The following is an 18,408-nucleotide window of genomic DNA, read 5'->3' as shown; positions in this document are numbered from 1 at the left end:
CTGCATATGATGAGCTGTAAATGTTTACATAAGTAATGATTGTTTTACAGCTGCTTTAACATGTTATACAAGTAGTAAGCAGTCCTGGTGGCAGTCAGTATAAGCAGAGAACCAAGTCTCTTTTTACTTTTGCTTATTAAAGTTCCATCCCTAAAGAAATTAATTATATTTGATCACTAAAAAGAGTAAATTTTATTTACAATATTAGTGAAATCATGAATAAAACCACTGCTGATTTCTGCTTATTGTAAGGTTCTTGCAAGCTCATGATCTTGAGATTTTTAACAACTTCTCTCGGCTGCCTCTTAGGAAAGAATGTGGAAGAATGTAGCTGGGATAGAATGAGTGTTAAGATTCCTCTAATAAAATGATGCATCTTACATTATTTCCAGAAAGATTAAAGCAGAACATTTAATTATTTGGAAATTCTAATCAAGCTTGAGAATTTAGTGGAAGCCAGGACTGTGCAGGGAAAGGCTACTGAGGATGTGGACAGCCCCTCACAAATTCTCACTCTGGCCCTTTCTCACTTCCTACAGTCTGCCAAGGAACCTGCCATATATTACTAATAATTTTCAGAAAAAGAATTGCACCCTATTTAAGTCTTCTCCCTTAGTTGTACTGAGACATTATGCACATTTTAGCATATCTACTGTTAATTAGATCATACAGTTGTGTGGGGCCTAGTCAGAGGGGGTCTTTGGTAGCTTCAGCCACACTTTCACATTTATTCAGATCTTGACCTGGTTTCAGACATAGGTATGACATATCATATTTCTGTTGCTTCCACAACCATTTCACTGCTAACACTAACCAGTAAAGCTGCATAAGCAGCATCCTGGTAGAGGGTAATGCTTGCTCTTCCCAGGTGGGTGCCACACCATGCTACAGCTGCCCCAGGGTGCAGGGATTGCAAGAAGGCAGAGTGAGCATGAGTTTCAAGGTATACCTCAAAAAAAAATCTAAGACTTCAGGTATTTTCTGTTTTGTATTAAAGGGGGCACAGTTGTTTTGTTTCAAGTAGCAACTGTTGGACTTCGCTTGCACCCTATTTTGTGCATCAGTGTTGTGGCTCACCACTTCCTTCTCAAACATATATGGCTAGTGTGTGCTGAGGACTTGGTGTTCTTAACTTCACAGAGCACTTTCAGAGTGCCCCAACCCTTTTTGTGGTAAGGTACTGGACAGAATAACTGCTAGCATTATGGCTGTATTGAATTTCAGTGTGTTATGGTCGTGCTCTCCTCTCTTTGTTTGAGTGTGCATATTAACTCTTTGGAGGATACACCATGATGGATATCATTAATGCCTGGTTTTGGTGCTTAAATTAGACCCTAGGCATACTTCATAGTCTGCATGTTTTTGAAAAGCTGCTGAAAGTACTTATGTGCCCTTGAGTCTACTGATTCTACTGAAAGAAACCTGGGCTTCTCATTCATTGAAATAAAGTGCCTGGAACTGGACAGTGTGACATGTCTCAAAGTATAAAATGTTGGCAATTTCAGTAGTGGAGTATTTCATGTTCCTAGGGAACAGTTGTTTTTATTCAATCAAATTATTGTATAAAATATGAACACAGCCAGTCTCTGCCTTTATTGAAAATCTAGCCTGAGGCACTCCTATGAGTATGGCACATTCAGCAATGCTGAATCGACCTTGTTAGAGTACACTTTGACAGCCAGAGCTTCTTGTTCAAACAGTGGTATTCATGCCTGTCGTGGAGTGGGTGACTCTTAAAAATTATCTGTACATCAAATTTTTTACTTATTTGTAATCTGTAGTAATTTTGGCATTGGTTGATTTTGGTCTCTTCCTGTTACATCCTTTAGTATGTTAAATAGAATTTTTTGTTCTCGTAATAGCTGCTTTATAATTTATTGTAAACTAGAATGCAGAAGTTGCATCTTTTTCTGCCAAAGAACTTTTTAAGATACCAAATGAAGCAGATAAATAGATATAAATACAGTAGTTCAAGAAAGAATGGAGAAAGCAGTGGGAGGATTGGTTGCTATACAAGCATGGGCACTTTCTGTTTTTAGTGTATACCCCTGGCACAGACTAATGGAAAGCTTTCAAGATATTTTCAGGAAATGTCTGCTTTCATCTTACTTATCTGAGCTGGCTGGTTCCAGTGAACTGTGGTCAGCTTCATCTGCAAAGCCTATGCAAGAGGTTCCCCCGCTAAAAGCTTTGAAGCATTTCAAAATGGTCTGGGATTAGTTTATAAGCATTTGGCTGCAGTATTTAAACAAACTCAAAATGACCATGATCACTAAACAAAAGCAGTCATTATATGTGTGCAGCCACTTTAGATAAATGTGTCATGTGGAGATGTACTCTAGAGGTTTACTCTCTTGGAGATAACAGTTCAGGAACTGGAGAATCTTGGGTTCAAGTATGTGTTTTTACTCCTCTGCACACCAGAGCACATCTATTGCTCAGCACTGACATTTCTAAATCATTTTAAGAGGAATTTAGATGTTTCTGATATCACTACTCTATTCTTATCTAAAAGTGTGTGAATGTTTGAAATGTTTGAATCTAATGTACAAATTCATATAGGATATGAATCAGAATTGAGAGTGACTCTTTTTCCTACAGAAACCACATACAAGTCAGCTGGATGATATTTTATATAGCATGATGGAAGTCTGATTCCAGGTTTCAGCTGAGAAAAATCATTCATCATTAACCTAGAAATAGAATTGTTTTCCATTTTGAAACAGAGCTGAGTTTGCAGGACCAAGAATCCAAAGAGTTTTTATAAAAGCATTTGAAGGTGGTTATAGTGTTGTGTTTATCTGTAGAGTTATATTATTGTGTGAAATAGAGGAGAAGCAACTTTGTCTTAATGCATTAAAAATATCTTCTTCCCTTTTTCTCTTAATTTTAGGCTGTCATTTGATAAGTGTGAATTCAAATAGATTTTCTGTTAAGCAGTTCTTAAGTCTTTTAAGCAGTTTTTTCTGTTAAGCTTGCTTAGTTATCAGCAATTTCTAAGCAAACTTGAAGTTGCTTATTTAGCCTATTGTGGACATGATCAGTATTATCTTATTTCTTTCTGGCATGTTCCAGTGTTATGTAGGAAACATACACATGAGGGATTTCAGTGTTGTTAATTGGGATGTTATTCAGTGCCAACTTTAAAATTCATTAAATATCTTCCCCTTTCATAAGGGAGAAAATAGAAAAAACCTGAACAGTTTCCAAGAAGGTGTTTGTCCTGGAGCAAAAAAAACCCCACTGTTGCTGCAGTGATGTTCTGCAGGAAGTGACACTGAATTTCATCACAGCCCATACAGCTGCAGGCTGGTGTTCTCATGGGCAGCCTTCTAAATGGGACATTTGGATGTGCTGTGTAACTTTCATGTGTGCCCTGCACAATCTCTCTGAGTCCAGGATAATCAGTTCTCTGTTCATTGCTGGGGCTTGGCTTCATCAGCAGGAGTGGAGCCCTGGCACCCGCAGTGCCCTGGACTCTGCTGCGTGGAGTCAGGAGGGAGGCTCAGAACTGTCAGCTCTGCACCTGCCCCCTCTGCTGCCCAGTGCCCCCCAGCAGGGCATGGCTGCCTGCTAGGTGTCTTGGAAATCCCTTCAAGAGATAGAAATCTGCATGTTCCCAGCAGCTGTATGTGTGGGCATTCAGACTGACATCATGTGCTTCACCCTACCTAAGGACCCAACTGTCTATGTCATTTAGAGGAAATAGATGCAATTTATTTTTCATATCAATAATGTTATATTGGAGAACATTAGTGGTGCTATAATATTCCACAGTGGTGAGGAATAAGCTAAAAATTACAGACACATGAAAATTTGAAGGTGATAGGAGAAGATTAACTTAGAGAGGAGCCCAATTATTTTTATGTGATAATTGATAGTGGCCGGTACACTGGTGGGGACCTGGTTTTGTGTCCTGATACTGCAGGAATCAAATGCAAAGGCAGTTTGTACTTCTCATTACTTCTCACATTACTTCTTGAGATACAAAACCATTCTGACACCCAGTGGCACTCATCCAGTCTGGCAGTTAAGTTCTGAAGTGAGATGTTAACAGTGAAAGCAAAAATGTACAGCATTTTCTGAAAATTTCATTTCCTTTCATATATATGAAAACAGAAAAGCTTCTTTTGGGAAGGCAGGAAGGAAGGAAGGAAATGCAGGTCACCCAAAGATGATGTATAAGTTTTTCTCTAGACACTGGGCTATGATAAAGCTCTCAGAATTTACAGACAATCCAAGCCAGTGCATTTAGCATCAGGGCAGGTGACTCTTTTTACACATGTATAATTAAAATAAATACTGGGGATAAGAAGACTGCAGCCAGTCAATTAACCAGAATGTTGTATAAGTAAACAAAATCATATCTTCATAAAATTTTGCCTGGCACAATAAAAAGAATCTAGAACAATCATGTCTGCAGCAGCACATGATCTCTTCCCATTCCTCCCCACCAGGAAAAGTGTGTTTTAATTGGCTGGTAGCAACCATAACCAACCAGCACATGGAGGTTTATTGCAGAAACTGCAAAGTATATCTGTGTAATTGCATACTACAAGTGCAAAACCAGCATCAGTGCTAAAGGTGCAGATGCTTGGGTGTTTAGAGGCTTGTTTCATTTTAGAGCATGTTGCATTTTGATTTATATCACACACCCTGTGTTCCACAGAAATGCACATTTTGCTCTCTCATCCACCCTCTGTCCATGTAAACATCTTAAGAAGACACTGAATAGATGTAATTCATCATAAAACTCAGTATTTCTGAGATGAGGTACTAGGGTTTTTTAAAAGTTAAGGAATAGTTGAGATTTATCTGGCTCTTCATATTCATTCCAAACCTCATCACATATTCTGCTGGGTTTAGGCCTGTGTTCAGTTCAGTGTACTTTCACAAATCAGTGTTAACAGTGCTCTTCTGCTGTAGAGCTGGTGAGATTGAGATTAAGGGTAGAAAAGTGATTTACTGGAGATCATCAGGCTGGTAGTAGATTAGGAAATTAAACAAGCAGGAAAAGAGTTTGGGGTTTTTCGGTTTTGGTTTGTTTGTTTTTTAAACCTGCTGTGTGCTGTCATTTCTGGGAAAACATGCTTAAGAATCCTTAGCTTTCAGGGATTTCTAAGAATCTCAGTTTGAGAGGTCCAAAACCATGCTGGCATTTCTTTTCAAACTGGGAAAGGCAAGTAGAAGAGTGTTGAGGTTGTTATGTTTAACTTCTGAATAAAAAATATTTGGACACAGTGTAAGCAAGGCTATTCCTAGCATGTCTCTTTACTCAGCTGCATTATTACAGGTGTTTGATCTGTATACTGGACTGTAATCAAGTCACAATGTTAAAAAGTTGTGAAACTAAGCTATGATCAATTTTATGGTCATCGTTTCCCTAGTAACTGAGCACAGGTGAGTGCATTTTATAAAGTCAAGTGTTGACATTATTTACCTAAGCATATTGCATTGTAGCTGTTTTAACTTACTGCAAGTCAGTATATTTTATTCTGTCTTTTTTGAATTTTTTTCCAACTTACAGATCACTAAGGTAATGAATTTATAGGAATATCCATATGTGGAATAATGAAGTGCAAAAATGGAGATACATATATATAGAGATAGATATAAAACAGTGTTTAATTGATACATAAAATGTATCAGATTTTAATATAAAGGCATATTTTAGATATGAAATTGTTCCACTTTATGTGAACAATAGTTCACACAAAATTTGTGTATTTTACAAAGTACTTAAGAGGTTCAGGTTCTCAAAAGCTTACATTTTGGCATTCTTTAATCTGAGACTTATACCTGGGCTTAATTTCATGTAGCTAGGTAATCCAGATATTTCAGTGGCATAGATTCCAGTATTTGAGGTGTCACAGGAACACCTTGTGGAACATAAAAAGGAAGAGAAGACTGAAAAGGATGAGAGGATCAATTTAAAAATAAATTTTAAATGTAATAAATTTTCAACTTTTATTAAGTTAAAGAAGAGAGGGAAATGGGAATAAATTATCAAACTGAGAAGTACCTTTGATCTGTCAGCTGGTTAGCAGGAAACAGGCCTCAAATAAATGGAGCTCTTTAAACAAAGCCTGTCCTTGAAATGTGTACATAAGAAACTTAGATTTGTTAAGGAGAAACAGCTGATAGTGATTTCTTCTGGGTTTATATTGAGAATCTTATTTTGCCTTGGTATTACACTGATAAGTAAGCTAAATTAAAAGTTTGTGGAACAAATCCCTGTATGAATGCTGGGGCTTTAAATGGCACACAGTGCTATAGAGGTTCTAATGCTCTGTGTCTGTGAGCTATTCTGTGAGCTATTCATCTTTGGAATACAGTAATGTAGATGTCTGCCATGCTCCATTTGTTTTTGAGGAAATCATCCTGCAGTCATACCTGTTGTACAAAATAGTGAAACAAAGTCTGATCCACTACACTTTGTAGAAGAGAACTCTGCATAAGAAACTGTAGATATTATTGAGCTGGTTTTAGTGCTTCCTTAGTCTTGCCTGGCTCAAGGTCTTTCTAATCACTGTTAATGAAATCTGTAAGTGCTGTTTTGCATATAATTGCCAAACTAATTGGTTTTTGCCAGGCCTATATGATATTTGTATTGATGGCAAATGGTAGTCATTTAAAAATGACTAAGTCCTTGAAAATAGTGTTCTTAAATGTCATTATAACAAGAGGCAAATAAAACCATTCCATATTATTATTGTGGCTTTAAAGGAGTCATGGGTCCTAGAATTTTTCTGTTGTTATTAGCAAAATATTTCCAGAGTATTGGCTGTCAACTTTCTCATTAGACAGTATTAGACAAGTACTGAGTTTTTTTCCTTTTCTGTTTTTTTTGTATCAGTGCAACATTAATAACTATTAAATTTTTTTCATTGCAGGATCTTTGTAGTTATACAGCTGTTTGTTATAAATAACAGCTAGCAGCTGATGGAATGATTCTTAACTTTCAAGGGAGACAAAGAAAGTGGCATAAACAATGCATCCTGATATTCATGTGAATTGTTTGTTTGTTTGTTAGGTTAAAAAAAAATTCCAGAACATTTGCATTTTCTTAAATCCATTTTAAATTAACAGTTTCTGTATCTGATAAGGTAGCTCTAAGTCTATGACCTCAACTCTTCTCTCCTGCATAGTTTAGTTAAAACATTTAAATGCCTTCCAAAAATTTCCTTATGCAGCTTAATGGAAAAACAGAAGTTGAACTCTCATACGCAGGGAAAGACAAGAAATGACTGCTGATATGGAAGGTTAGAGTGAGCCTGCAGAGTATTTTGCACATGTCCACTGGGCTCCCAAAGCCCTTGTGAGGAGAGCAGGGTGTGCCATGAGGGAGCTGTGCTGCACAGCCTGTGCCCCAGGCAGGGGTGGGGCTGGGGCTGCTGCGCCTTCAGCTGTGCCCCAGCCCGTTCTCCCAATTGCCAGTTCCCTGTTTGGACATAAACAACTCATTGGGGGGAGAGGGTGGGGGTAAGAAGGAAAGAGAGAAAAGCAGATCCATTGTCTTTTTTTCAGTTGATAGCAAGCACTTCCATGAAATGCTTAGCTAAGCCCTGGTGCTGTAGAAAGGCTTTCCTTTTACTGTTAGTCATGGCCATCCAGTCATATCTGGCTACACCACACGTGAAATGTTGGCCCCATTAAAAAGGAGTGGAAGTTGACTTGTGTCTGGACAACAACTACATGAAAAATGTGTGTGGAAAGTGAACTTTACATGAACTTTACATGAAGAAAAAATATATTTGCATATCTATATACATAAACATGTATCAAAGAACATATTTATTGAAGAAACTTGTAGAAGCTGCATAGGAAAAAACTGAAGGTAGTGGAAAAAATTAACAAACATAACTTTCGAATGAACCTTAATTTTTGCTGTCTACTTGGATTATATAGGAATTCCAGCCATTGATTTTGAATCACTGTTGGTAGCATTGATTTAAATGCAATGGACAAAAAATTTAAAGCATGAATAATTTAGTTTCTGTTCCCATCAGAGGATTAAAGTGCCTGTGCTGGATTCTGTGGACAAGTCAGTACACAATAATGAAAGGAAGTTAAATAATAAATAAAACATAAGTTGCACTTCAGTTACAAAATTCTTGTCTTTATGATGAGAAAAGGATCTTCAGGCTATATTTAAAACTAGACCAGAAGTGGCTTTTTTATCTAAGTAAGAAAATTGCCTGTTTATTTCTGCCAGTTATTGCTGTTCAATGCTGTGGGCTTTAGAGTGTTTTATCTTTCATTAAGAAAGTATAATCCAGAAATATATTGGGAGAGATTACAGAAAGCTGCCCCTGAATGCCAGTTTCCTCTTTGACTGATTGGATATGGTAACAAAACTAGAGACCACTTTAATTGCAGAGTTGCAAGTGACACTGACATCATAATTACTTTTTTCCAGTACTAGTGTAGTTTAATTTAAAAGAGTCAATTCCAAAGATATATCTAAATACTTTTGCATCTTGTTTGTAAGTTAGATGCTTCAAGTTCAAGATTGTCTGTCAAATATTAATGTGTTCTAATGGAAATTGCTCACTCTGGAGACAGCCTTTTGCTTTTAAGGGTTTGGGGTTTTTTAATGCTGAGTTTTTTAAATCATGCTTGAGCTAAAGTTATAAGAAACAAGTAAGGGTTTGGGGTTTTTTCACTGAAACTGCAAACAACAGCTAAATTACATAAGTTGAGGCAGTCATATTTTCTAATTTCTGAGCATACGTTTAAACATAGTAATTAAGTGTAACCACTTAATTACACCAAAGTTAATAATTTTTTTAAGGTCCCCGGTGTTCCATCTTTATCTTACAGCCAGACTCATGTAGAGCTTCAGCTTTCTGTCCAATACTAACTTTGGCCTGATGGATCCACCAGGTTTTGGAATTTAAGATACTTTACTAACAAATTGCAGTCCCTAGACAAGTGTTCTGTATCTAGTGAGATACTGAAAGTTAGAGATTCTACCTGAAATTAAGCAAGCAGCCAAGGTATTGTGAAGAACATGCAAAATTACAATGATAGTTTCAATTTACTCTGCCCAGATGTCTGTGTGCCTTTGGGTAGGGATTCATGGAATGGATAAATGCAGCAAGCATTGGAGTTTACCCCATCAGCTGAAGCACTGGTATAAGTGATTGATACATGCAGCAATACAGCTGCATGTACAGGCAGATGGTCTGTGGGCTGCGATGCACATCAATTCACTGAGTTTTATTGCTGATGTGTAACACTTGTTGGATTGAGTCAGTCTAGCCTGTTGTCTTAAACAATTCCTTTTGTTTAATCAATTGTGTTGGAGACTTCCTTAAAAGGAACATAACTGAAATGGAATCTAAACGTGTGTTCTATAAAACTGCTATATTAAAAGAAAGGCATTTATGATTAGTAACATTTTTATTGCATTGCATATTATTACACCCATCTGATCTGTAACTTAAGAGTAGTGCAAATATATTTGGAGTGTTAAAAAAAACAACACAAAACCAAAACACCCAGCACTTCTGTGTTGATGGAGTGGAACCCACTAGAATGGCATGGTTATCTGCATGGCTGTAGCTGGAGCAAGAGTCGACTGGTCAGAGATTTGCTGGCACCCGTGTAGCACACATGCTGTGTCTGTGTCTGTGGTTTTATTGGGGAAAGGGGGAGAATGCTGCCTGTAGTGCTGCCAGCTCTTGCTTTATTTCTGTGTTCTGAAACAAGTGTTAAGGAAACTTTTGTGATTATTCAGTAGTTCAACTCCATCATTCTGACAGAAAACTAGTTATCAATGATCCTGGTTATGATGATCTTAAAAAATTAAGTGACTAAAACAAAAGGTAGAAAGAAACAGAGAATAAAAAAACCCAACCCTAATGTTGTGGTGGTTATGTTAAGAGTCTTATTCATAGTGCTTAAATACCTGTAACTGGCAAAAAGACAACTTATTTTCCAAAGCTTACTCTGGAAAGAGAGTAGTGCTTGCCTGTTCCATCATTCTCTTTATACTTCTGTTCCTATTCAAATTCCAAGCAGGTCAAACAACATAAAGAACTTAAAAAAATGTGTTTGGATCCATAGTTTCTGCCACAACCAGTGGCTTTTACTTTTTCAAGCTTCTAACACTGAAAAAAAATTAGGAAGACTGGCAATGCTTATGTTTTTCTAGGAGGAGCTTATTGTTTGTCCTCTGAGAATTAACATGTGGCTTTTCTTCATGAGTACATAAGTGCTTCCCATGATATTGGAGCAATTTATGTGCATTCAAAGTCTCAACAATTTATGTATAATTTAAAGTGACCAATTTTGAGGAGCAGAAAGGAACCTGACTCTTATATGGTTGTGTTTTTACCCCTGTTTTCAGGTGTCTGTTTTAAAGAGCTGTAACTGACTGGTAACACTGTGGTGGCTTTGAAAATTGTTAACGTTTTTAAGGGAATCACAAATTTCATCTCAAACAGAAGGTCGAGAAAGCTTTCCCTGAGATCCAGTAGCAGGGGGAAGGATGGTACTGGACAATTGGTTTGGGTTTTTAGGAAGAATATTCATACCCCTGGATAGGAAATGCCAGTTAATGCTTTAAATTACATAAACATTTTCTCTTTTCTGGATGTATTCAGCTGTCTTCGTTAAGGTAGATCTAAGAATAGATCTACCTTCGTTAAGGTAGATCTAAGAACAAGTTGCACACGCTACCGTATTAATTAATGAAAATTATTCCTAAAAGTAATTGAGGTTTGACTCCTGGTTGTACTTGCCAAATGTCTCTGTAAGGCACCTGATTCATAGAAAGCTTGGGTCTTGAGCTGAAGCACTGAAACTATGTAAACATTTTGTGGTAGCCAGATGTCCTTTAATAGCTTGATAATAATTGATTATTCTTCACATGAATTTCACCTCAGTGGGGTTTTTTTCGTGTACATGTAACATATGTGGAATAGCCAGCAAATACAAATTTTATCAATCAGATAGAGTTTGACATTTTTAACACTTTTTAAACGTTACAAATGCCTGTTTACCATATGGTGTAAGTGGGTGTGCAGGAAATGACACTCTCATCAAGTCTGATATGCTACTTTTCCATGGTATGAGCATGAACATTTCCTTTTAGTAGCTCTTGCTGAAAGCAAGCCTTTGAAGAATGGGTGTAATTGGTAATTTGTAAATGGTAATTTTGGACTGTAACATTTACATTGTGTACTTCTGTAGTTGGTTATTTTAAAATCAATTAATCCTTTAGCTTTTCTTATTTTTATTTGACTTCATTCATAAAAGTTTGTTCCAGATTAATGCTGCAACATGTGAAAAGGGCAACAGAAAAGCAAAATTTGTATTTTCTTTCCACTGGTCCACTAGCCAGTTCTTATTATTGTCGTCCCAAGTATCCTATTTCCTGTTTATATTCTACTTCTGTAGAAGATGCTGCAGACTTTCAAGGGAATTCTACAATCTTTGAACTGAAATCCTGTGTGTCATTAAATTGAATTAGTCATCACAGTTTCTTGAGAGATAAGATCATTGTAATTTTCTGTGACTTGAAGATACTGATCCCAAATGCTGTTCTGGCTTCTTTGCATACAATTAAGGTTTAATTCAGTTAAGCAGTCCCTCAATACTCTCTTGGGCAGTACCTCAAATATACATTGGAGCAGTGTTACTTAGAGCATGTAACTTACCACTCCATGCAAACCAGCAGCTTCTGCTTGCTCCTTTCCCAGACAAAAGCTTCTGCTTCAGCAGCCACCTGAAACTAGAAAAGTACTAGATGGTAACTGCTTTTCAAATGACAAGTTAAAGCATCATTTAAAGGTCAAAAGGGCACAGTTTTCCAAGAGAAAAGTGTTTGTACATAGATTTATAAATATTTAACGTTGCCCCATCAAGATGCAACTTTTAACTAATTGCTACAAACTTGTATGTGCCTCTCTGAAGTGACTTGTTGATTTAGTCTCTTGCTTATCAGATAACCAGTAGCTTAATTAATTTTAAAACAAAGTTTAGGTAAGAAAAAATAATTGATCCATGTCTAAAACTTTTTTTAACTTCCATTTCTCAATATTTAATACCTGGCAACTTCTCTGAATAGCAATACCTTTTTCAAAGAGGGTCTGACATTTACGACATGCTTGTAATTCATGAAACTATGTACTATCACCAAATGCAGTTCAAAAAAAAAAAAAAAAAGCATGTGAGCTTCATGGTAATAAACCTTTTGGTTTTAGAGTAATCCTTAAAACTGCACAAGCTTTCTGCTGTTTTTGAAAAATAATGTCCTTGTTAATATCCTCTTAAGCCCATGGCAGGACTAAGAAAATTCAAGTAAAAATGTATGTAAATTTTCATCATGGCCAGGAGAGTAGTTTACAGGACTACAGCTACCTCGAACCAGCACTCAGGAAGTCATGACTGTTTCTGCCACCAGTGTTTTTCATATACAACCTGCATCATTCTGAGAAGGGTGACTTGAAGACAAGCAGAAATGCATGTCCTGTCTTCCTCCCGCCATCTCCAGCCTAACTCGGCAGTGGTCCCTGTGATCCTCTATCAGCGCTGCTGTGTCCCCGCTGATAGCGCAGCGTCCCCGTGCAAACGCAGCCTCCTGCCGGCCTGCCCTGGCCAGGGCCGCTCTGATTCACCAGCCCGGGCAGCGACCCCAGCGCCTCCCCCAGGACAGAAACAGCTCAGTCCCATTGCAAACCCAGCGGCAAACTCCGCTCTGAATACTTCTCTTCTATATATTTATAGCAGAGTTTATGCAGAAGTCATTTCTTTCCGCACCTTGCCCTGACTTTCAGCACCTCTGAAAATCCTTCTCACCAAGTGTCAGAGTTTGAGAGCTGAACTGTTCAGCTAATGTACATACTGAAATGCAATCCACAAAGAAATGGGAAGTAATTTTAACACATTAAAAGTTAAATATTTTTTCATTCATTTTTTTGGCAAATTTATTTTTTTATTAAGGGTTTCTTATTTACTATGTCTTGTAAGGTCCTTTCTTTGCGTTTTATCACTCTTTTTGCTTAATTTAAAAGAATCTTCTCTCATATGCACTTTTTTTAAGTGGAGGTGGTCTTAATACCAGTGACTGCAGGGAGATTGATCTCAGTTGATACTCACTCGAAGACTTCCTGAGCTGAGAAGTTTTCAGGAAGCTGCAGACTGTCTTGAATGTCTTATTAAAAGTTGCACAAATGTGTTCTAAAATAATTCATTTGTGTATGGTGTCAATGGCACTGCTTATTTACAGTATTTGAGACAAAGTAACTGTTGCTGGGATAGGAGTTCTTGTTAAGTGATCTTGTCAGTAATCTTTGGTGTTACAGTTTCTTAACATTCAGCTTAAGCTTTAATACTTGATTTTGTTCATTAAAGATTTTAATATTTGGGCTTAGGAAGTAGATTCAGCTATTACTACCTTTGCAATATTTGGCAATAGAATCAGGAGAAAAAGGAAGGACTTCAGGATAAAAATATATTCAGATAAATTAAAGGGTAAATAGGAGCAAACAGTTCAGTATTTCAGCTCATCTGCATATAAATATTATGTATGTAGGTGATCTGCATAGTGGTAGCTCCTTCCAAACTGAGGAATTTTATATCCCTTTTATATTTTAGTCATATGAAGAAGTATATAACTTTCACTGTGTGACTGTTTATGAGCTTTTGGGTAAAGAAATAAGTAATGACTGGGATCCTTCCTTTTATATGTCTAATTGTACATTCTGCACTTTGTTTATTTTGACATCTGTGTACATTATATAACCTCTATGTACAATTAATTAGAGGCATACAAACTACTCTCATTTTTTCCAATTAGATTTTTTATTTACTACATACTAATAAATCATATTTTGGTACAGCTCATATTGTATATCATACATACAGTCTAATATATAGTGTAATTAATCAAATGTGACATTATAAACTGCTTTTCTTCAATACAGTTTGAACTCACAAGCTTTGCTTTCTAACATCTGCCACTCAAAAGTTGCTTTACTGTATGAAATATGTTTGGGTTTTTTCCAGATTGTCACAAACAACTCCACTTTTCAAGAATACTCAGACAAGCCCAATGTACACACAGTTCCTGACCACATTACTGGAAGAACTGCATTTCAAAAATGAAGATCTGGAAAGTTTAACAAGAATATTTAGAATGGACTGACAACTTGAATGGTCAGTCAACTTCAAGCTACTTTGTGTGTCTTAAAACCAAGCTGGTTAACCACAGGTTTAATGTTCAGCATTTTGTAAGTATGTAAAGTAACTACAGATTGTATCAGCTGGAGCAGAAAATGTGTGAAGCACATTTTAAAGTAAAGAAATATGTTTGGTATGGAAATGAGTGTCATCATTTTGTCACTTACAATAAAATGTAAATAATTTCCAGTAAATGCCAGCTGTTTACTTGTCACACTTATCTTTTGATAATGTATGGTTGGTTTACTGCAATTTTGAGGAATTTTTACTACCACAGTTTATTAAAAAAAAAAAAATTCTGTGTGGCTACAATGGCTAAGACTCAGCAGGTTTTTTTAATTATTACAATGGAATTGTTATGTTCCATTTTGTGATATGAAATTAAGAGCTGCGTATTTTTTGCATGATGTTGAGATTACATTCTCCATTCCAGGTAGGCCAAAAAATTTAAGAGCAAATACCTTATGTTGATCATACTGAACTGATTTAATGAATATAGATTATGATATCATTACTGATCTCACTCCTTTGTTCCCCACTGAATAACATGATCATCTTAGCATCTCCTGCTACCTGAAATAGTTGCACAGAGAACAAAAGAACACCTTCAGTTGTTTGAACTTTTTAAAATGAAAAATGAAATTTAGTATGAATTGTAGTACTTGCATTTCTGCTTTTTCATTTCCTTCCTATGGGTAAGAATTTTGCAGTCTTGCGAAGAAGCTGACTAACCACAGTTGTTCAAGGTATGAAGACAAGTTAAAATATGGATCATCTGAAAAGTGCTTAAAAGCAGTAGAAAGGAATTTGGATTGGTTTGGTCTTTCTTGGTTTGGGAACTTTCAGTCAAATTTTGTCTACAGGCATCAGGGAAAGAGGGGGGGAAGCATGTGAGCCTCCGATGGTAAGAGCAGTGCTGCTGACATTTTTCCAGTTGCCCTCGTGCATGGAGCAGGAACCTTTAGGAATGATGACTACAGTACACAAGTATGTCTGATCCATAGCCTGTTTGTCTTGCTACTTCTAAGAAAAGGGGTGGTCTTTGAACTTGTGTAAAAGTTCTTTTTAAACAGACTCTAGTTGTTACTAATTTGGACTTCCTAAATATATTTTAATAACTAAAAATGTATTGCTTTCAGTAGTCATTTCATTTCAGAGAGTTATTTAGGCTGAGTATGTTTGGAATAGCTTCTGTCACTAAGTGATTATAAATGGCACTTTAAAACTATCCACTAATATTCTTAATGATTCCATGTTTTATTGCATAGTTCTCAGTTCATAGGAGACTGTATTTTGAGAGACTTGAGAAGAAAGTTGTAACTGACAGTGCTTAGTCTGCTGCAAATGCCAGCTCTAGGTAAGGCTGACACAAGCCTTACCAGGGCTGCTACACATTCGCTCCATTGAAAAAAACAAAGTTTATTCCTTTGGTTTGCTTCTGTAATTGGACACCAGAAAGGAACTCGAGACTTAAGTAGTTCACTGCTGTGTAGTTCCTTCATGATAATCAGAGTAAATATGTGTAGATTCCCCCCAACACACAGAAACTCATGCAGCTTTGCCATGGAAGCTTCACTGAGCAGTAGACTTTATGTAGGCAATGTTTGACTTTTCCAAATTTACATTGTAATGGGAAGTTACTTTCAGTGTAAGTTGTAAAAGCAACAATTTAGAATTAGGATAACCCTGAATGCAGAGTTACAGCTATGCATTTTTTTTATGTAGTAGGGAGGGAAATACCCATTACAATCAGAGTGTCTGATTCAAAATTTATAAGAATTACTGGATAGATGGTACATTGGTTTTGTACCATGATGGAAAAGTTTACTTGATACATATGGAGAGAAGGGTCAAGACCTCACCAAAAGATAAACTTCTACAGAAGACTGAGTAATAGGTATGATACTCTGAGCAGAACTTAAACCTTGAATTTATATCTGTTCACTTCTGATTTTGGAAGTTGACTGAATTTCTATTTTTAGCTAGTAGATTCTGAGCAAGCCATTATTCTGTTCCAAGCATGTTTACCTTGAGGCACAGATTACCTCATAACAGTTCTGCCATACAGAGTACACCTAGAAGGCATTGCAAGTGTACATCATACTAGGAATGTGACTGTGTTTTATCAGGTTTGATGGCTCTCATTTGGAAAGTTTTTACACTTCCTGTCAGTTTAGTGGTGTGATTTTTTTGTAGTTATTTTTAGGCTTGGTCTTCAGCCCCTACTGTGTAGGAAATGTATAATCTTGTAATAAGAATGAATAGGTTGCAGGCTCAAAGACCTCTCTATCAGGGTTCACTATAACTGCTTTTACTGTCTGCCTCAGCAGCTCAAAAAAATCAGCTTTCAGGAGTTTTGCATCTCTTCTTTCACTGCTGTGTAGTAATCTCCCTCAGTCTTTTCCTTGCCCTACAAGAACAAAATAGCATGAGTCCAGAAGAATATTCTGTAGTATGCTGGGAACACCCTGAAGGGATATTCTTCACTTCCTTGTAATGATTTCATCTCCATTAGATGTAACACACATGTAAATAAAGGCAGAAAGTGTACATATGTACCCAATACTTTTGAATAGGAGAGAGGCTATAGACTCATCCCAAAAAGGTCTTTCAAAACTGTTAGCCTTAACTGGTGTATAAAAATCACAACTCAAATACCAAAAATTCAGTTCATTTATGTAGTTTTCTTATGAGCATGCTTTGTAACAGCCTAACTGCTTAGAAATGGTCAAATCTAGATATCATTTTTTATCTTAAAGCAAATTTCTGTCGCAACTATCTGTCCTTCAAATGATAATACAGAAGACAATGCAGCTGGGTTTTGGTGTTGTTCTGCCCCTTCTCTTTTTGCTTATGTTGGCAGACAGGTTGTTTCCTTGTGGCCTTGTTTCTGTGCTTACTGTTTTTCCTTCTGTGTAAGTTAAACAGATGAGAGCAGTTGACATTTGGGTCAGTGGTGGTTTCAGCCTTATCTCAGATACACTAAATTGTAGTGACTGACTTCTGAGCTGCAGGTGCAGGTGTGGAGAGACACCATGGATCTGGGGTTCAGGGGAAATGGGATAGAAGCCTCTATTTCTGAACAGCTCTGTCAAAGGGGCATAACTTGGCAAAGCCATTAGCACCTTAGATGATAAGGAGCATAAAGTCTCAGAAGTCCACTGCCATAACCATGTAAAGTATCCAGCACTGTCTGGTCCATGGTCAGCATTGGAGTAGGATGTGTTTCTTTTAACAGCAGGGAAGTGGGAAGGAAACCAGACTTGAATTGTGACCTTTTTTTTCCCTGACATATATAATTGATTTAGTAAAGAACAGAAGAACAGCTTAGTTTAAAGCTTGAAGCAAAGTTTGCTTCATGCTGTTGCAGCTGTTCTGCCTCAAAGGAGGAAGGTGTGACACATACCTGCATGTCACAGAATGGATTTCTTACCAAATTTTCCATAGCTGTAATGAAATAATCTCAGGAAGAGAACAAGCACTTACACAGAGTCACATTTTCTCAACATTATTCGAAGCAGATTTTATGCTGGCCAAAGAAGCTGATGGAAAGACTTTTGTGTCTATTCTCACACCAAAGTTCAGTTCACAGTCTGGTAAATGCTCTCAGTGTAAGCAATGCACTCTGTAACACTGAATCTCGTAGCACAGAGACCTTCACTGCTGCCATCTGATTATTTTTGCCCATTGACCATGCTTAGTGACTTTTCTTGCATTTTGGAGAGAAAAAGAGGAGTCAGAGTGGTTCATTTGATGTTCACCATTTCAGAAAAGGAGAAAAGTCATAATGTAACCCGTACACGTTCAGGTTTTTGAAGAGATTACCTTGAATCTGTGTGAAGTTTGCAAATCAAGCTAGATATGGTAATGCAAAATCCTACATTAAAACAAGCAGCAGAGAGCCTGATTTATTTAATTGAAAACTATCAAAACAAAAAAGTTCCTCAGCATAACTGACAGGGCTCTGCTGCTGTCCAAACCCAGGGCTGGAAATTTAGATCCACCCTGTCTTTCAAAGGGAGGTGCAGGGAGCAACAACATGCATGAGATGTGTCTGGGGCCTCACAGGCCTTGTCCACACAACACATACAAGAGTCACCTGTATTTTCACTCTTCAGTCTCAGTGAGTAGCTTAAAAGTGAGACATCTGTTGTGGTTTTAGGGGGAAAATGACAGTTTGGTGAATCTTGATGTTCCATGCCCTACCCTTCTCCCCCT

The 18,408-nt window shown here is 37.1% G+C and overlaps 1 protein-coding gene across 1 annotated transcript in view; it reads left to right on the top strand.

Moving 5' to 3' along the window:
- Positions 1–15,315, top strand: part of RPAP2 (RNA polymerase II associated protein 2) — a 33,768-nt gene extending 18,453 nt beyond the window's left edge. The window contains exon 12 of the mRNA XM_059478645.1: positions 14,017–15,315. Within this exon, the coding sequence (XP_059334628.1) occupies positions 14,017–14,155 (139 nt within the window). The 3' untranslated portion in view covers positions 14,156–15,315. The remainder of the gene's footprint in view (positions 1–14,016) is intronic.
- Positions 15,316–18,408: the final 3,093 nt, after the last annotated feature.

The sequence above is a fragment of the Ammospiza nelsoni genome, chromosome 9 (assembly GCF_027579445.1).
Source record: "Ammospiza nelsoni isolate bAmmNel1 chromosome 9, bAmmNel1.pri, whole genome shotgun sequence".
Lineage (NCBI taxonomy): Eukaryota > Metazoa > Chordata > Aves > Passeriformes > Passerellidae > Ammospiza > Ammospiza nelsoni.
Note: the sequence above shows the minus strand (reverse complement) of the source record. Positions and strands in the feature narration are given on the sequence as shown.